At 43.6% G+C, this 21,227-nt stretch overlaps 1 protein-coding gene across 1 annotated transcript in view; it reads left to right on the top strand.

Moving 5' to 3' along the window:
- LOC141082326 (uncharacterized) overlaps positions 1-21,227 on the top strand; it is a 124,778-nt gene that overhangs the window by 86,303 nt on the left and 17,248 nt on the right. The window contains 2 exon segments of the mRNA XM_073566272.1: positions 6,843-6,848; positions 11,958-12,282. Of these exon segments, the coding sequence (XP_073422373.1) occupies positions 6,843-6,848; positions 11,958-12,282 (331 nt within the window).

Below are 21,227 nucleotides of genomic sequence, written 5' to 3'. Positions count from 1 at the left end.
TTCTCTAATCTTCTGCTCAGGATCCATAGTAGCTCCAATGCTCCACCATAAATGAGGGCAACTCTGGTTTACTGTTGTGTAATCTGTATTTGTAGTTTTCAGTTAATGACATTCCCGTGCTCTGAGGCGGGGCTGTGGGTGGGGCTCTGGGGCAGGCTGTGGGCGGGGCTTTATGTGGTGCGCTGATTACATATTCATCTGTATTGGCTTATGACAGGTCGCTGATCCCTCACTGACCTGCCCCCCATTATTACATAATGCATATAATAATAACATTGATATTATTGTTGATAATGCCTATAATATTGTGGCTATTGTGAGGCTTAGAAAGAAATTACATCCAGCAAAATGACACCAGCGGCGCCTGTCCAGTAGCCTCTATCTCTTACTTATAGGTGCTACTGCACAGGCGCCGCCATCACCGGTGACATTTTGCTGGTTGGCTCTATCTTCTCTGCTCTCCATATCCCAAGGATTGCCTTGCTCATCGCCCTTTAACACCCTCACATGGAATCTGGACTTACACAGGGACCCCTAGGCTTGTACCATGGTGTTACCTGCTATTCTGTGGTGTTAGATAGCAAGAAGAATAGTCAGGTAGCTGGGTCAGAACCAGAAGGACAGAATACAGAATCAGAAGACACAAGAGTAGTCAGTAAATGGGCCACGGTCACAGCAGGAAACAAATACACAAGCCGCAAGCTGAGCACAGAGGACTGAACCAGAGGAGAACAGCGCTGTATCTGGCAGATTCCGGCCATGTGCTTTGCGCTTTAGTAGGGTGTGGTACTTTCCAATTGGCTGAAGTAGGGAGCAGATTACTCCAGCTGGACAGCAGGAACAGATCCCAGATGAGATTGGACACACCATATGCAGAAGCCCTAATATAACTAAATGACAGAAAACCAGAATAGTAGAAATCCCCATAAAGTGATTGCATTTTATAAATTAATTCACTGATGGTTATAATCTATACACACGGGGTCAAAATTGTTGGTACCCCTCGTTTAATGAGAGAAAAACCCACAATGGTCACAGAAATAACTTGAATCTGACAAAAGTAATAATCTATCAAAAATCTATGAAAATGAACAAATAAAAGTCAGACATTGCTTTTCCACCATGCTTCCACAGAATTAAAAAAAAAATAAAACTCATGAAATAGGCCTGGACAGAAATGATGGTACCCCTGAAAATAATGTGACAAAAGGAACATGATAAATCGCGGAGTGTCCACTAATTAGCATCACAGGTGTCTACAATCCTGGAATCAGTGAGTGGCCTGTATAGAGGCTGCAGATACTCACTGTGCTGTGTGGTGACATGGTGCGTATCACACTCAACATGGACCAGAGGAAGCGAAGGAAAGAGTTGTCTCAGGAGATTAGAAAGAAAGTTATAGACAAACATGTTACAGGTAAAAGTTATAAGACCATCTCCAAGCAGCTTGATGTTCCTGTGACTACAGCTGCACACATTATTCAGAAATTTAAGCTCCATGGGACTGTAGCCAACCTCCCTGGACGTGGCCGCAGGAGGAAAATTCATGGCAAATCAAAGAGATGGATAATACGAATGGTAACAAAAGAGCCCAGAAAAACTTCTAAACAAAAGGTGAACTTCAAGCTCAAGGAACATCAGTGTCAGATCCCACCATCACAACAATTTTCCTTTAAACCTCATTTTTTTTTACTTTCGCAAGGGTAATAGGAGAAAATGGACTATAAATTTTGTGTTGCAATTTCTCCTGAGCATGCCGATACCTCATATGTGGGGGAAATCTACTGTTTGGGCACACAGCAGGGCTCGGAAGGGAAGGAGCGCCATTTGATTTTTTGAATGTAAAATATGCTGTAATAATTAGCGGTTGCCATGTCGCGTTTGGAGAGCCCCTGATCTGCCTAAACAGTGGAAACCCCCAATAAGAGACACCATTTTGGAGACTAGACCCCTTTAGGGAACTTATCCAGATGTGTGTTGAGCACCTTGATCCCACAGGTGCTTCACAGAAGTTTATAAAGTAGAGTTGTCGAAATAAAAAAATAACATTTTTCACAAATAATTCAAATTTAGCTCCATATTTTGCATTTTCATAAGGGTAACAGGAGAAATTGCTCCATACAATTTGTTGTGCAATTTCTCCTGAGCTCGCCGATACCCCACATGTGGGAGAATACTACTGTTTGGGTGCATGGTAGAGCTTGGAAGGGAAGAAGCGCCATATTGGAGAGCAGGTTTTGCTGGAATTGTTTGTAGGTGACATGTCACATTGTCAGAGCCCCTGACATGTCTAAACAGTGAAAACCCCCAACACGTGACCCCATTTTTGAAACTAGACTCCAAGGCGCTTATCTAGATGTGTGGTGGGCTCTTTGAACCCCCAAGTGCGTCACAGAAGTTAATTACGTAGAAACGTAAAAATAAAAAATCTTTTCGCCCTCCAATTTTTATCCAAAGGGTAACAGGAGAAATTGGACCGCAAAAGTTGTTGTGCAATTTGTCCTGAGTATTCTGACACCCCTTATGTGGGGGTAAACCACTGTTTGGGCGCATGGCAGAGCTTGGAAGGGAAGGAGCGTCATATTGGAAAGGAGATTTTGCTGGAATTGTTTGTGGGTGACATGTCACATTGTCAGAGCCCCTGAGGTGCCAGATAAGCATAAGGCCCCAAAAGTGACTGCATTTTACCAAAAACTTCCCTAAATGAATTCTTGTGGTGCAGTGAGCATACTGACACCACAGCTGTTCCATAGAAAAATATACCATTGGCCAGTGAAGAAAAAATAATTACATTTTTACCACTAAAATGTTGTTTTAACCCCAGATTTTACATTGGAAAATATATAGATAGGTAAATGGTCACTACACCCATAGATGAATTCACAGGGTGGTGTCATTTCCAATTCCCAGAGGGGTGTCATTTCTAAAATGTGGTCACTGTGACACTTTGGAGAGCCGCTAAGTGCCAGAACAACAGAATTCCCCCTGAAGTGACCCCATTTTGGAAATGACACCCCTCTGATAATTCATCTATGGATATAGTGACCATTTTCACTACATGGATGATTTCCAGAAACACGTAGTGGAAGTTTCAGAGCAAAAATTGCAAAAATGTCATTGTAGTGCCCAATATATTGTGCCCAGCTTGTGTCTCTGGAGACCTCCCCCCACCTACCCCCGGAAATTGTTACATCAGCTCTACTCAAATGTGTCTGTCACTAAATAAACCAAATGCTTGAATGTCAAAACAGTTCAAAAACGTGGTTCTGTGTGGAGATTGTAAAGCCGTCATGGAGGCATAAGGCTGGCAATGATGGGCATTGTGGGTAATAATAGCGGGGATCATGCCTCATTCCTCTCTAGGAACATACACGACATCTTCTCTGGGGGTTCTTTCTTGTTTCAGCTACTGGGATGAGTGCAATAAAATGTCGCTCAGTGAGTCTTCTGACATCTTCAGATTCTAAAGGATTGGCGGGGACAACATTTTCAAAACAAGATTTTCAGTGACCTTTTCCTGATAATCAAGGAAAGTATCTGCATTTCCGGCTTTTTTGTATAACACAAAAGAATTATATGTGGCCACCTGAAACAAATACATGACTAACTTTTTATACCAGATCTATGATTTTCTTGATACCTGGTATGGCTGTAGAACCTGATCTGCAAGGTCCACACCCCATATATTTGTTGTAGTCAGTGACAGACACAGGTTTTGGAGTAGTGGATCCCTGTTGGTCTGCAGTGGCCCTTGTGGCATCTGTGTGGATCGAGCTCAGGATAAAAATATCTTTTTTATCCTTATACTTAAGGGCAAGCAGCTTTCCATTGTGTAAAGACCCTGACTGCACCTTTCGGAACTTTTTGCTGACCAATGATTGTGTACTGTAAACCGCTGACGGTTTTTGTGAATGGTCCCACAAGCCCCTATGTTATGTTCAACCAGACTTATAAATAGAGATATGCTGGTGTAGTAGTTGTCAACATACAGATTGTAGCCTTTTTGTAAAAATGGAGTTATCAGCTCCCAAACGACTTTTCCAGATGTCCCCAGATAAGTAGGGCATCCTGGTGGGTTTAGTTTGTTGTCTTTCCCCTCATAAATGTGAAAAGCTGATGTGTATCCGGTTGAACTCTCGCACATTTTATAGAGCTTTATTCCGAACCTTGCCCTCTTAGAAGGAATAAATTGCTTGAGGTGCAGTCTTCCTCTGAATTTTACAAGGGACTCATCAATGGAAATGTTTTCTGTTGAGGTGTAAAGCTTTATGAACTTTTCTGTAAAGTCTTCGATGATGTGTCTGATTTTGAATAGTCTGTCATGTTCTGGGGCATTTCTGGGCAGGCATTGACTATTGTCATTAAAATGCCAAAATCTCATGAGCATTTGATAACGGGTCCTAGGAAGAACGGCAGAAAACATAGGGGTGGCTTGAACAGGGCAGTTGGACCAATGGCACCGAATGCTCGTTTCTTTATCAAGCCCCATAGCGACTGTAAGTCCTAAAAATGTTTTCGTTTCTAGGACATTAGTTGGTGTCCATAAATTTGACCTAGCATAATAGGATCGTGGATTCTGGCTGATGAATTGGGACACATATAAATTTGTAAGACAATATGCTCTAGCAAGCTATCTGTCAGAAACAAATTTAAAAAAATAATTGGTCCAAAATTTTCCACCTCCACATTTATACCAGGAATGGCATTAAAATTAGGGATGAATGGAGTAGCCGAAGCCTCCCATCTGGGAAATGCTACATCAAGAGGCAAAGCCCCTTGGACATTGGTGTGCGCCAATTCCCGAGCACTAGGGACAGCGCTAGTACTGGGCATTGTTCCCTGAGTTGGAGACATTTCTCCAGAAGCGCTATTTGTCCTTCTTGTTGTACTGGTCCTTGTGTGTGAGGATGGACCAGAATCACTGCTCATTTCTGAGCTATCACTGTCGCTGCTACTAAAGCCCTCGAAATCCACATCGCCATCTGACACTGCACTTTCTTCACTGTCAGAACATAAAAGTGCATAAGCCTCCTCTGTACTATAATACTGACCGGCCATTTTATTCGTTTTTATTTTATTTTTTCCGGAAATAGAAAACTCTGACGTGACCAAATTATTGGGGAGACAATTGAGAAAAGCCTAATTCTTTACCCTACCCATAACTTTAGAATAAACCTTATCTTTAGCCTAACAGTAACCCTAACTATAGCATTAACTCTAATCTGCCTTATCTGTTTTTCCATTGACAGATGATGGACCTAATGGGGACTTGTTTTTTGTGAGATGAGAATTGGTATTATTTTTGCTTACATAAGGCTGGTTTCACATTAGCTTATTTTCCATGCAGCGCTCGGTGCCGCTAAGCCCCGCCCGCTGCCGGCTCCCTGCCCGCCCCATCCGGTCATCGCCACCTACTATCACACACGGCTGCATGCGATCTGCGCACCCTATCTTTAGCATAGGGTGCGCAGGCCGTGCGCTAGTAGAATTTTATCGTGCACTGCGCACTTTTGAAGGTGCGCCGAGCGCACCAAAATGCAACATGGTGTGTTCGGCGCACACCGGCACATCTTCAAAAGTGCAGAGCGCACGCTAAAATCCTACTAGCGCACGGCCAGCACACGGTCTGCGCACCCTATGCTAAAGATAGGGTGCGCAGATCGCATGCAGCCGTGTGCGATAGTAGGCGGCGATGTCCAGACATTTGTTGGGAATCTCTCTCAGGCAAAACTAACAGGTCAAGGAAATTCTTATCCTCTCTTGCTGACAACTTTATCTTCCAAAAGGTAAGGGAGAAAACAAGAGGAACTGCTACCTTGGATCTAATCCTTATAAACAGGGAGGAAATGGTTGAGGAGGTAAAAGTGGCTGGGACCCTAGGAGGTAGCGACCATGCTATTTTAGAATTTTGGATAACTAGAGGCGGAAGACCTGTGAAGACTCAGACGTCAAGGTTAGATTTCAGAAAGGCAGATTTTAAGGGATTCAGAAAGAGAATTGGAGGGATCCAATGGCTGGATATCCTTAAAGACAAAAATGTCCAGGAAGGATGGGAAATCTTGAAAAATGAAATTCTCAAAGCACAGTTGTTAACAATTCCGAAAAGAGGGAAGAATAGGAAGCAGTTAAGGAAACCAGGATGGATGAACACAGAACTTAAGCACATGCTAAAAAGGAAGAAAAAAATGTTTATAAAATGGAAAGAGGGAGGCATATCTAAAGAAGAATATAATGCTGTCTGCAGAACCTGCAGGGCACAAATCAGATTAGCTAAAGCTGAAAATGAATTGAGGCTTGCAAGAGATGTCAAAAGCAATAATAAAGGATTTTGGGGATATGTCAAAAGTAAAAGAAAAGTCAAAGATGCTATAGGATTTTTACAGGATGAAAATGATGAAATGGTAAGACAGGATGTTGAGAAGGCTGAACTTTTAAATTCCTATTTTGCATCTGTTTTCTCTCAGAAAGGAAATGTAACATCAACTGTTATTCACTGTCCTATTAAGGGAATAGAAGAATCCAGGATATCTATAAACAGAAAGATAGTGAGGAAACACTTAGCTAGCCTAAATGAATTCAAGTCTCCAGGTCCAGATGAATTACACCCCAGACTACTGAAGGAGATAGAAGAAGAAATTTTTAAACCCCTCTCTATAATCTTTGAAAATTCTTGGAGAACAGGAGAAGTGCCAGAAGACTGGAGAAGAGCAAATGTTGTTCCTATCTTCAAAAAGGGGAAGAAGGTGGACCCAGGTAACTATAGGCCGGTGAGTCTGACTTCTATACCAGGAAAGATCTTTGAACAAATTATTAAACAACATGTATGTCAATACCTGGATAAGAATGAAGTGATTAAACAGAGTCAGCATGGGTTTGTAACTAATAAGTCATGTCAGACTAACTTAATTTCCTTCTATGACGGTATCACTGATTGGGTGGATCAAGGAAATGCTGTAGATATAGTATATATTGACTTCAGCAAAGCATTTGACAAAGTCTCTCATACAATCCTTATTGAAAAAATGATTAAGTATGGAATGGACAAGGCAACTGTTAGGTGGATTCATAACTGGCTTAGTGATCGGACCCAAAGAGTGGTCGTAAATGGCTGCACATCCAGTTGGAAGAATGTCTCAAGTGGGGTTCCACAGGGCTCTGTCCTGGGCCCTGTATTGTTCAACATCTTTATCAACGATTTAGATGAAGGAATTGAGGGTAAACTGATTAAATTTGCTGATGACACAAAGCTAGGAGGGATAGCTAATACTAGAGAAGAGAGAGAGAGGATTCAAAAAGATTTAAATAAACTGGAGAAGTGGGCAGCAACTAACAGAATGGTTTTTAACAGGGAGAAATGCAAAGTACTACATCTGGGCAATAAAAATGTAAAAAGCATATATAGAATGGGAGGAATAGGGCTAAGTGACAGCACATGTGAAAAAGATTTGGGTATACTAATAGATCACAGACTGAATATGAGTCAACAGTGTGATGCAGCAGCAAAAAAGGCAAATGCAATTCTAGGATGTATTAACAGAAGCATACAGTCTAGATCACGTGAAGTCATTATTTCCCTCTACTCCTCTTTGGTCAGACCTCATCTGGAATATTGTGTCCAGTTTTGGGCACCACATTTTAAAAAAGACATCAACAAACTGGAGCAAGTTCAGAAAAGAGCGACCAGAATGGTGACCGGTCTGCAAACCCTGTCTTATGAGGAAAGGTTGCAGGATTTGGGAATGTTTAGTTTGCAAAAGAGAAGACTGAGAGGAGACTTAATAGCTGTCTACAAATATCTAAAGGGCTGTCACATTGTAGAAGGATCAACTTTATTCTCATTTGCACAAGGAAAGACTAGAAGCAATGGGATGAAACTGAATGGGAGGAGACACAGATTAGATATTAGAAAAAACTTTTTGACAGTTAGAGTGATCAATGAGTGGAACAGGCTGCCACGAGAAGTGGTGAGTTCTCCTTCAATGGAAGTCTTCAAACAGAGGCTGGACAGACATCTGACTGGGATGATTTAGCGAATCCTGCTTTGAGCAGGGGGTTGGACCAGATGGCCCAGGAGGTCCCTTCCAACTCTACGATTCTATGATTCTATGATTCTATGATTCTATGACCGGATGGGGCGGGCAGGGAGCCGGCAGGGGGTGGGGCTTAGCGTCACCGAGCTCTGCGTGGAAAATAAGCTAGTGTGAAACTAGCCTAACATTGATTGGTTTCTTTTTATTGGATATTTGGGAGGCAGAATGAACAAACAGTTGAACACCGCACACTACTGGTTCATCCAACAAGGTTTTCTATTAGATGGTTAACTGTCATTGTCTTGGTAAATAATTAAAGTTTTTTTACATAGCTTGCTATTTTTATGGACAGTTTAAGTAGAAATGTTGAAAAATATAAAACGCAAGAATATTTTATTAACCCCTTAACGACCACCGATACGCCTTTTAACGGCTTTAATTAAGGGTACTCATACCTCCCAACTTTTGAAGAAGGCAAAGAGGAATAAAGGTGGCGGCGCAAAATTTTAGGCCATGCCCCTAGCCACACCCATTTTAAGCCACACCCATTTACACACACCTTTTCCTCACTCCTCTGTCCACCCCAGACTCTTGTGTCCCCTCTGTACTCCTCTGTCCACCCCAAACTCCTCTGTTCTCCTCTGTCCACCCGACTCCTGTGTCCCCTCTGTACTCCTCTGTCCACCCCAAACTCCTGTGTCTACCCCAGACTCCTCTGTTTTCCTCTGTCCACCCCAGACTTCTGTGTCCCCTCTGTACTCCTCTGTCCACCCCAGACTCCTGTGTCCCCTCTGTACTCTTCTGTCCACCCCAAACGCCTCTGTTCTCCTCAGTCCACCCCAGACTCCTGTGTCTACCCCAGACTCCTCTGTCCACCCCAGACTCCTCTGTCCACCCCAGACTCCTGTGCCTCCTCTGTCCACCCCAGACGCCTCTCCCTTCTGTCCACCCCAGACTCCTCTGTCCCCTCTAGTCTCCTTTCTCTTCCTCAGACTCCTCAGTCCCCTCTGGACTCATCTGACCCCTCTAGTCCTCTGTCCCTTCTGTTCCCTCTGGACTTCTCTCTCTCCCCCAGACTCCACTGTCCCCTCCGGACTCCTATCTCCCTCAGACTCCACTGTCCCCTCCAGACCTCTCTGTCCCCTCCGGACTCCTCTCTGTCCCCTCCAGACCTCTCTGTCCCCGAGACTCCACTGTCCCCCCCAGACTCAGCGTGTTCCGTGTACCTGAGCGCCTGACCGCGTCCTCACAGCACCACACGCTCTCTGGGCACTTGCTGCAGGATGGGGCGCCTCTCCTTGGTGATATATGGTAGCTCTAGTTCCGGGTTCTTGCTTCCTGGGGCTGGAGGTGAGCTCTGTGCACCCTGTGGATGTGACGTGGCGAGCCCCGCACTGTGTGCGGCCTCTGCTGTATTTTGTGGTCATACACCGTGATCGCAGGATAGAAAGCTTCCCGGCTGAGACGGCGGGATAAGGACCAGAAATCGGGTCTGTCCCGCGGGAATCGGGAGGGTTGGGACCTATGGGTACTGAAACCACAGCACCGTGAATTCACGGCGCTGTGGAGTAAGTAAATAGCACCCCCAGTGTCGTATTTTCTCCGAGGTCTTGGCTGCAGGGGGTAGCCGAGACCCCAGAGAACATGAATCGGGTTGGTTTTTGCCGACCCCGCTTTTGCAATCGCCGTTATTAACCCTATAACGGCGACCGCAAAAAAAAAGCCGCGATTTTGCATTTAATTTCTCTTTCCTCTGATGTGATCGCATATCAGAGGCGAGAGAAATAGGGTCCCCTATCCCCCCCCAGTACCTCTCCGTGGTCTAGGGTCCCCTTCCGGTGGTTTTGCGTCCCGCCGGCCGGCGTCCTCCAGTGGGCGCCGCCATCTTGGATCCTGAGAAAATGGCGGGCGCAGGCACAGTGTGCCCGCCGTAAATCTGCAGGCTCCGGCTGGCAGATTCCATTCATTCATTTTGATCACTATGATAAACTATCATAGTGATCAAAATAAAAAAAAATAGTAAATAACCCCCTTAGTTAGGCAAACATAATGAAATAAAGAAAATATTTTTTTTTTTCATTTTTCCGCTAGGTCTAGGGTTAGAGTTAGGGTTAGGGCGAATTATAATTAGGGTTAGGGTTGGGATTAGGGTTAGGGGGTGTTGGGGTTAGGGTTGGAGCAAGTATTGAGGGGTTTCCACTATTTACTATTTTGGGAGTCTAAAAATTGGGGGCTAAAAAAAATCACTTTTGTGGAAATAAAAAAACTTTTTTCACCGCTCTGCGTTATAAACTTCTGTGAAGCACTTGGGGGTTCAATGTGCTCAACACACATCTAGATAAGCTCCTTGTGGGGTCTAGTTTCCAAGATGGGGTCACTTGTGGGGGGTTTCCACTGTTTAGGTACATCAGGGGCTCTGCAAATGCAACATGACGCCCACAGACCATTCCATCAAAGTCTGCATTCCAAAATGGCACTCCTTCCCTTCCAAGCTCTCCCACATATGGGGTATCAGCGTACTCAGGACAAATTGCACAAAAATTTTTCTGTTCCAATTTCTCCTGTTACCCTTAGGAAAATAAAACATAGAAGGCGAAAAAATCATTTTTGAGGGAAAAAAAATGATTTTTAATTTTCTCGGCTCTACGTTATAAACTTCTGTGAAGCACTTGAAGATTCAAAGTCTAGATAAGTTCCTTAAGGGGTCTAGTTTCCAAAATGGGGTCACTTGTGGGGGTTTCCACTGTTTAGGCACACAGGGGCTCTCCAAATGCAACATGGCATCCGATCTCAATTCCAGCCAATTCTGCGTTGAAAAAGTCAAGCAGTGCTCCTTCCCTTGCGAGCTCTGCCGTGTGCTGAAAAAGTGGTTTACCCCCACATATGGGGTATCGGCGTATTCAGGAGAAATTGCACAACAAATTTTGTGGTTCATTTTCTCTTTTAACACTTGTGAAAATAAAAATAATTGGTTCTGAAATAAATTTTTTGCAAAAAAAGTTAAATGTTAATTTTTTTCCTTCCATATTGCTTTAGTTCCTGTGAAGCACGTAAAGGGTTAATAAACTTCTTGAATGTGGTTTTGAGCAGCGCCTTGAGGGGTCTAGTTTTTAGAACGGTGTCACTTTTGGGTATTTTCTGTCATGTACACCCTTCAAAATGACTTTAAATATGATGTGGTCCCTAAAAAAATGGTTTTGTAAATTTTGTTGTAAAAATGAGAAATCGCTGGTCAACTTTTAACCCTTATAAGTTCCTAACAAACAAAAATTTTGCTTCCAAAATTGTGCTGATGTAAAGTAGACATGTGGGAAATGTTATTTATTAAGATATTTGTCTGACACATCTCTCTTATTTAAGGGCATAAAAATTTAAAGTTTTAAAATTGCAAAACTTTTTGCCATATTTCTGTTATTTTCATAAATAAACACAAGACATATTGAAGAAATGTTACCACTAACATGAAGTACAATATGTCACGAAAAAACATTCTCAGGATCAGTGGGATCCATTAAAGCGTTCCAGAGTTATTACCTCATAAAATGACAGTGGTCAGAATTGTAAAAATTGGCCTGGTCATTAAGCTGCAAACTAGCTCTGTCACTAAGGGGTTAAAAAAATTGTTTTTTTATCTTAGTAGATGACTGTACCAGGAGATCGGAGGGACAGCTGACATCTTCAATTTTTAAATCTGATGATCTTGAGATCCTACAAGATACAACTGAAGTGATTGCTATTACTCCAGATATATCATCATCCATTCACAGCAAAGATCTGTCATCTGATCCTATGAAACAGGTCCCATCTTCTGATTCATTACTGACTACTAAGGAAAATCAAAGTCACAAAAGAGGCAATAAAAAACAAACTGCTCCTAAAGCAAAGAAGTCATTTTCATGTTCAGAATGTGGGAAATGTTCTAAAAAGAAATCTCATTTTGTTACACACCAGAGAACTCACACAGGGGAGAAGCCTTTTTCATGTTCAGAATGTGGGAAATGTTTTAACCTGAAAGGAAATCTTGTTAAGCACCAAAGAACCCACACAGGAGAGAAGCCATATTCATGTTCAGAATGTGGGAAATGTTTTGCAAATAAATCACTGCTTGTTATTCACTATAGAACTCACACAGGGGAGAAGCCTTTTTCATGTTCAGAATGTGGGAAATGTTTTAACCAGAAAGGGAATCTTGTTGCACACCAAATAACTCACACAGGAGAGAAACCTTTTTCATGTTCACAATGTGGCAAATGTTTTGCACATAAATCACAAATTGTTAACCACCAGAGAGCTCACACAGGAGAGAAGCCTTTTTCATGTTCAGAATGTGGGAAATGTTTTACACGTAAATCACTGCTTGTTACTCACCATAGAACTCACACAGGGGAGAAGCCTTTTTCATGTTCAGAATGTGGGAAATGCTTTGCACTTAAATCACAATTTGTTAACCACCAGAGAACTCACAAAGGAGAGAAGCCTTTTTCATGTTCAGAATGTGGGAAATATTTTACCAAGAAACAGAATCTTGATGAACACCAAAGAACTCACTCAGGAGAGAAGCCTTTTTGATGTTCAGAATGTGGGAAATGTTTTACTCAGAATTCAAATCTTGTTACATATGAGAGAATTCACACAGCAGAGAAGCCATATTCATGTTCAGAATGTGGGAAATGTTTTAAATGGGAAAATAAACCTTGATTGCCATCAAAGAACCCACACAGAGGAGAAGCCTTTTTCCTGTTCATAATGTGGGAAATATTTTAACCGGAAAGCGCTTCTTATTAGACATCAGAGCAGTCACACAGAGGAGAAGATTTTTTCATTTTCTTAATGTGGGAAATATTTTACTTGGAAATCAGCTGTTAATAAACATCAGAGATGTCACATAGGGGAGAAGCCTTTTTTATGTTCATAGTGTTGGAATAGTTTTAACCAAAATTGAATTCTCTTAAATGGGTTGTCTCTTGTCATTCCTCATGTTTGCTGACAAAAGGATAAAACTAAACTTTATTAATTCCAAATGTAAAACTATACCCATAATTCACCCCCTGAAGGTTAGTCAGTAGGTGACTAATAGAAAAACATGTGCCCCACATCTCAGTATATAGGGTGAGGTGACGTATACACACTCACTCTCCAAGCCACTCATTTCTCCGGGCTTCATCATCCTCACCAAAGGCGACTCATCAGGAGACTATTTAATATTGAACTATATTCAAGTGAGGCTAGACAAAAAAAAACTAAAATCATATTATCCGAAACAGTCAGAAAACTAGCCCCATATTGGCAGATCCCAGACCTCAAACTATATACTGTGTAAGTTTATAAGCCCCTCCAGTGTCAGGAATAGATAGAATGTGACAATACAGTATAATTCTTGTGATTTTCTCCTATAGGGACTGCCCTAGTTTGGTAATGTAACTGCTGATAATTAGTAGTGCAGACAAATTGTCCTAGACTAAACTCAGTCTTCAGTCGGCCCAATATGTACCACTCAGGGAAAACTTACCTGCTCCAAAGATCATTAGCAGCTTCTAACTAATGGCCATGCTGCGGTCTGTCAGGGAATGAGTGCACTATCGTTATAAAGACTAGGGATATGTGCAATCATAATGTCTGGGAGATCTGTGCCATTATTTAGTATGAATATGGAAATTATCTCTGAAAGGTAAGTGTTCCCTGAGTGGTATATACTGTATTCTCACATACTATCTATTCCTGACACTGGAGTGGCTTATAAACTTACACAGTATATAGTTTAGATATATATATTGGGGGCGCTAGTACTACAAGAGGAATATCCGCTGCACGACAAACAACACACCTCCAAGTTGTTGATTAAAGTGCAAATAAAATTAAAAATGTCTGCGCTGAATAATCCTCACAAATCCAGAAAATACCCTAATTTTAGGGCTATAGAACGACAAAATATAACAATAGCTTGCAAATAAGTGAGAAAATAATCAATAAATGAGATAAGAAACACAAAAAAAACAAAAAAACCCTTTTTTGTGTTTCTTATCTCATTTATTGATTATTTTCTCACTTATTTGCAAGCTATTGTTATATTTTGTCGTTCTATAGCCCTAAAATAAGGCCAGGGTCACACTACCCGACGCTAAATACGGTCCGTAGTTTACAGGCATAATACGGATGAATGACCCCTAAATAGTGCTCCGTATGTCATCCGTAAGCAAGGTGTGGTCGCGTATTTTGAGCATGTCAGCATCCGTATGGAATCTGTATGCTGAGATTTTCTCGCACTATTTAAATCATTAGCCTGCACTCTATTTATTGGCTCAGGAACAGGTGGCAGCCTTCATTCTGTCCATTTGTCACCTTGCCTTCACTAGGTGTGTTGGTGTTGTATGTGCAACATGGCAAACAGTCTGACTTTCTACACAACTGAGCAGGTTCTCTTCAATTGGCTTTTGTCACGCTGCTTTGGTCAACCATACTCTGTGATAGTGGATCCGCGGAGGAGGAGACGCATGTGGGTACATCCCCTTTTGAGGCAACGACTCACAAGAGTTAATTTTCACCGCCTCTATTCTTCTCTGCGGGAGCATCCTATCAAATTCTACCAATACTGTCGCATGAGCCTTGCAACATTTGATCGACTCTTGGAGACAGTGCGCCCTGGGATAACCTTTCAGGACACAAGGATGCGCAAAGCTATATCTGCAGAGGAGCGACTTCTACTCACATTACGGTATGTACTACACAACCATATTCTCTAGGTTCATAATGTGTTGGGCAAAGTTTGAATTTTTGCCTTGTAGTAAGTTTTAGGCCCTCATCTTAGTCCACATATGTTTCAACTTACAGACCCGAATGTTACGTGGAATATGTACTGAATATCACTTACTCATTGTGCAAAGCAAGATGTGTGTGTTATTTGCTCTGAAATCTTAGCAAGTTTGGTATGTATGGACCTGTTTGTTTTGTAAATGTGTGCATTCGACAATCATCCTTTTCTGTTGTTCTTCAGCTTCCTGGCCACTGGCCTGTCTTATGCTGCCCTCCACCATGAGTTTATGATTGGAAGATCAACCATATCTGGCATAGTCAGGTCAACATGTAGTGAAATATGGACAAGACTATATCAAGTCGTCATGCCCAAGGCCAGGATGGAAGACTGGTTGAGGATATCAAGGGACTTTGAGGAGGAATGCCAGTTTCCAAATTGTATTGGGGCCCTTGATGGCAAACCTATCCGGGTGCGTAAGCCGCCGAACTCTGGCTCCCAATTCTTCAATTCTAAACAATACTTTTCTGTTGTATTGTTGGCTGTGGCTGACCCTCAATACAAGTTTATAATTGTTGACATTGGGGCCTATGGAAGGACGGGAGACTCTAGAGTCTTCAATACTTCCATTATGGCTCGGTGGCTACGCAACAACCAGTTGGATCTACCACCACCAGTCCAACTACCAGGCTCCACTCAAGAATGTGTCCCTTATGTCCTTGTGGCAGATGAGGCATTTCAGTTAACACGCAATGTCATGAGGCCATATCCTCGGCGCAACCTTCACCACAGGCGCAGGATATTTAACTTGCGCCTATCACGTGCTCGGCGACTGGTGGAGTGTTCCTTTGGCATTCTTTGTGCCAAATGGCGGGTACTCCAGTCTGCCATTCAGCTGAGAGAACAAAATGTTAATGAAGTAGTGAAAGCCTGTGTGGTTCTTCATAACTTCACCAGGATACATGATTGTTCCTCCTCTGCTGGTGTGCGTAGGCCGGACAATGTGTGTAGGGTGAGACCACCTATCAACCATCAACGTAGACCGATCTCTGGCCTCAAAGTGCGTGATATTTTCACTAATTACTTTATGGCACTTCAGGGGGAACCTTCTTGGCAAGAGCATGCTGTATCTATGTTGGCAATGTTGGTTTGATGTGTGTCAAAATATATATATTTCTACCCCTTCTGAATCTCTGACTGTTGCTTTGATTTGGTACGCGTATTTTGATATGGGTTTGGACAATTAAGACAGAGACGTAAAGTGTAGTTGGCCAATTTTTACTTTTGCCTTTTTTTGTGGTTTTTTTTTAAGTTTGTAAGGCAAACATATTCTTGCCCTATGAAAAACTTGGGCAATGGCCCAAATTGGACTTTTGGCATATTTCAACATTGTTGTTCAAACAAAATTACTAACATATCCTACAACATACATAGTGCAATAACAACATTGCAACTGTACACATTTGTAATCCAAAGTAAAAAAAGAGGAGTTATCCATCATCAAAATGAGCTACACAAGATAATACTAACATTTATTATGAATGTTTTCAAACCATATTAATAAGCCACCATGATAGGCAAGGCTACTTACGCGTTTCTGACACATATTACATGTCTGTAATAAACACAATATTTCACCGCACTATACTGGGAAAGTCAAAGGATCAAATTAGAAGACTGACTTGATAATACATAGAGAGAGCGTGATGGTCTTGAGGCTGTTTGCCTTGATTTTGGAATATAGTTAGCTGGCCTAAATTGGACTAAGAGAATATGGACAGCACGCCTTTTCTATGCATTTTCAAGTGAGTACTCTATTTTGATCCTTTGACTTTGCCAGTATAGCCCCGTGAAATATTGTATTTTTTACAGACGTGTAATATGTCTCAGAAACGCATAGGGTAGCCTTGCCTGTCATGGTGTCTTAATCATATGATTTGAAAACCGTCATAAGAAATGTTATTATCTGTTTTAGCTCATGTTGCTGCTGGCTAAAACCTCTTTTTGACTTTGCCTTGGGACTTTAACCACCAGTTCAAACACGCTGGACATCTCCTCCCATCAAAACAATTAACAACAGTCATGTACAGTATGGGTTTACTAAGTCCATGTTTTAAGCCACTTATAAATTGTGGAATGTTGGGGAAGGAGAAGGCGGAGGAGCAGCCTGTGGTTGCTGCTGACTACTTTGAGCAACATCGCCCTGTGTGGGTGCATACTGTTGCCCATGCTGTTGGTAGTGACCTTCCTCCTGTGATTGTTGGGGGTAGTGGCCATAGTAATACTGCTGAGGGGCATCTTGTTGGGGCTGGTAGGCCCGTGTCTCATACCCACCAATATAGCCATGTCGTCCCCAACCAGGTTGGGACCAGCCTCCAACACTGGGTGGGACTAAGTGGCCATATTGGTGGGGTTGGCTAGAGCCAGAAATCTGTTGCTGGTGTTGGGAAGGTTGGGTAGGGGGAGGAAGGGGGTGAGGTGTAGGCCCACGTATTAGAGGATGTTCGGACCCTGCTTGAGCAAGCATCTGTGTGGATGGTCTCATGCGCATTAGATTTCTGGGGGAAAGCTGCCACCTCTCCAGATATTCGAAAAGCTCATATGGGGTATTGGGGGGGTGCTTGCATCAAGCAGGATCTGAAAACATCCCCTAATACGGAGCCTGACCTCACGGGTAAGGGCACAGAGATAAAGGGTCAGGCTACGTGAGTAGGCCTCCTCCCCATCATCTGTAGTTACTCGAGATGAATAATTTAGCACCCCTGTGTCCACATTGGTCCTGCTCTCTTGAACAGTGACCTGGCGCCTTCTTCGGGCTCGCCGGGATGTAACAGCAGCCTGTGGGGATCCCCTGATATGGCCAGTTGGGCTGCTGCTCAAGTTGCCCGGCTCTTCCAGGATGGGTGATGGGGCAGCAGCAGACTGTCCTGGTGGTGTTGTGTGTTGGGCAGCCAATGGGTTCTCCTGTGATGACTCATCTTCTGCCATGCTTCTTGTAGGGGGAGAAGATGGGCCAGCCACCTCATCCCCTACAGGATCAATTATGGGCTCTGTCTCTGAGGCCGTTCCTCGATCCGTAAGGTTGGATTGAGTTCTGTTATGAAATAGAACAGAGGCAAAAATACATCAATATTTTTGGCCCTGTAAAGTATTTGTGTAATGTGGTGTGAGGTATCTACTTACGGTCTCAGATCCAGAATTGGGGCGAGGAAGGAGAGCCGGTCGTAATAGATATATTTTCTTTTTACATATCCCGCATCCCCACTCCTGGACCGCTGCTGGCGTTCCCAGCGGTATTGGTCCTGGATGCTTCGCCAGCGTTTCATCACATCTTCCACTGCAATGTGACAGGAAATATTGTCAAATTCACATATTTGATAGGTCACATTTGCTACCAGTAGTCTAGGCATGGGGCCTTCTGGGGTGTGCTTTGTACCCATGGTGGCATATGTAATTGGGCAGATACACAGGGTCTCTTTAGCTACACTTAATAATTGGTTTGTCTAGGAGGATGAGGAGCTTGTGGCCTAAACCCAAATTATGGCTGTGTGAATCCACGTGTCACATCCAAATCTAATGGCCTCATGAGGCAAAAAGTACATGCACAGGAAGGGGGGTGCTGATTCTATATTCCTTTTTTGTTGTGCGCTAAGGTTACTCATGTTTTGCCTTGTACTTACGAATTTTATGCTGCTCCTCACGTGGTCGGTCACCAAAGTCATGGTACATCTGGCGACAGATGCGCCTCCATGACGCCTCCTTTCTTGCCCGGTTTGAATAATTGGCATTGCGTTGGTCCCAGATTTCGGGATGCTCCTGCACCAGGAATATTAACATCTCCACATTTATGTAAGTGGACGCCATGCTGCTGCTGTACTCCGTGGAGGCGTACTTCCTGGATGTCTGGAGCGCTTTTTGAGCTCATTTGCATGTCTAGCCTTCCTGATGATGGATTGGCCCATTTCCTGTCACCAGCCAAAAGACCTGTGTATTGCTCGCAGGTCACACGTCTGGTCCGTGTGTAATCCGTATTTTTTGCGCACCCATAGACTTGCATTGGCGTACTACGGGCGTAGTACGCTGACAATCGCAGCATGCTGCGATTGGCATGGAGCGTAGAATACGGATGAGAAATATACGGCTGGTGCGAGGGACCCCATAGAGAATCATTTGTCCGTGTCTAATGCGTGCTTTTAGCGCCTCTCACTCGGCCGTATTCCTCGCCAGTGTGACCCCGGCCTTAAAATGCCATAACGGATGATGAAAAGATCGTATCTGCACCAAAATGGGATCAATAAAAACATCAGCTCGGCGTGCAAACAATAAGCCCTCACCCAACCCAAGATCATGAAAATGGAGCAATTTTTTCCAACAATTTTTGGATTTTTTTACCACTTAAATACAAAAGAACTGAGACATGTTTGGTGTCTATGAACCTATAATGCCTTGGAGAATCATAATGGCAGGGCAGTCTTAGCATTTGGTGAATATGGTAAAAAGAAAATCCAAAAAACGTTGTGGAGTTGCACTTTGTTTGCAATTTCACCGCCCTTGGAATTTTTTTCCCATTTTTGAGTACACGATATGGTAAAACCAATGATGTCGTTCCAAAGCACAACTTGTCCCTCAAAAAAAAGCCCTAACATGGCCATACTGACAGAAACATAAAAAGTTATGGCTGTGGGAAGAAGGGGGGTGAAAAACAGGAACGCAAAAACGAAATAGGGCAAGGTCTCTAAGGGGTTAACAAACCCTATTTTTCCTTCCCCATTCTCCTCCTTAACCCTTTCTCCCCTTTATTCTGCCTCTCTCTTTCATGACTTTACATTTCTCTTTTTTGCTGTTGTTTGGTTCTTGTCTGTATTACTGGGTATTTATAATCTGTCGCCCCCTTTTTCTTTACCCCATTTATGTAAATAAATCTTTAATAAAAACTACTTTACCATAAAAGGCGCCCGCTGTGCGCCCAAGGACGCGGCTGATCTGTGCCGATTTGGGTCTACGCCCTGCAGTCTCAGGCGTCTGCTGAATTTCCCTCACTACCAGTGTCCCTCTGACAACTCCTCCTGCCGGGGGAGAAAGCAGTGGTAAATGGCCGTGGATTAGGGTGAGGCCAAAATTTGCTGCTATGCGCATCGCATGATCTGTGCCTCTTTCTGTGTTTCAAAAGTTGTGAGGTGTGCACAGTTACTTGGTGGAACATTGGTGGATGTGGACCCACTGCACCATCGGCCAGGCTTACTCTAGAGAGGTGTAACTAGGTGTCCACCAGGTCTTCACTAGAGCTACTGGTGCAGAGGATAGGCTGGACAGCTGGTAGACACCAGGAACTACTCCAGGGTAGTCCCCAAGACTACCTCAGCTGGTTGGTGGGTCAGAGACTCGAGTGTGAGGTACAACAGGCAAAGTGAACTGCCTAGGAATCAACATCAAGCAGAGGGCGGATGGTGGAGCTGCCTAATATAGGACCTGCCGGCACGGGATAGGCTGGGGAACCTAATCTGTGAAGGACACAGCAGGGTTAAATTCCTGTACAGACTGGCCAATCCCCCTAAGGCTAAATGGAAACCACATGCTGATGTGGCGCTCCTGAGGCTCAGGTACTGCACCTCCTCCTGAGGTGTGGTACCCCACCATTCAGGTAAGGTGGAGACTCCTGACCACACTCCAACACCTGCACCCCACACCACAAAGTAGTGTAGCAAAGCACCTTCGGCGCCTCCCTGCTTGGAGTGTAGCAAAGCACCCATTGGTGGCTCCCTGCTTGGAACACGAAACGTGCTGGGTGGTGGGTGGAGTTTAGTTTACATTAAAGAGAGCGGGGAGAGTTTGGGAGAGGAGTCAGTTGTTGAGTAAGGAAAGAGAAAAAGATCCCCGGAGAGAGTGATAGATGGATGGAAGTGCTGCAGCAGATCCCAGTGACCTGGGTCTGCTGGCACGGGAAAGGAAGAGAGAGAGAGCAACATAGACTGAAAGCCTGATTTTCCATAGAAAGAAAGATTAGTACGGAACGTGAGGAGTAAAAGAGAACAGAGGACGTTGGTTAGAAGAGAACCCTTCCTACAAGTTCTAAGCGCAAGGCCGGGGCCCGTTCCCCGAGGTTGTATGGATACTAATGGTCCTGCAGCAGACACCGGAGGAATAGAAGGAGTGACTGCTTTATTCCCACACAAGACTTGGGGGCACAACAGCAACTGGATAGTGAGCCGGGACTTAATAGCAAGGAGTCCCCGAAGCAGGCTACAGCTGTCTGCTGTACAAGTAGAGTTCATAAGAACATCGGACAGGAGGAACTCCAGTGTAACTCAGTACTAGGAGTACTTCATTTAAAGGCACTATAAGAGGAGACGTTTAGAAAGGCACATGTTGGCGAAGTGTTGGAAAGGAGTATTCCATCTGGCCTGGAGGACACGGCACAGAGGCAGGCACCTGTTTGTACCACAGACTGT

The sequence above is a fragment of the Dendrobates tinctorius genome, unplaced genomic scaffold (assembly GCF_039654945.1).
Source record: "Dendrobates tinctorius isolate UK_male_01 unplaced genomic scaffold, ASM3965494v1 ptg000017l, whole genome shotgun sequence".
Lineage (NCBI taxonomy): Eukaryota > Metazoa > Chordata > Amphibia > Anura > Dendrobatidae > Dendrobates > Dendrobates tinctorius.
The sequence above is the reverse complement of the archived record's forward strand: the minus strand, read 5'-3'. Positions and strand labels throughout refer to the sequence as shown.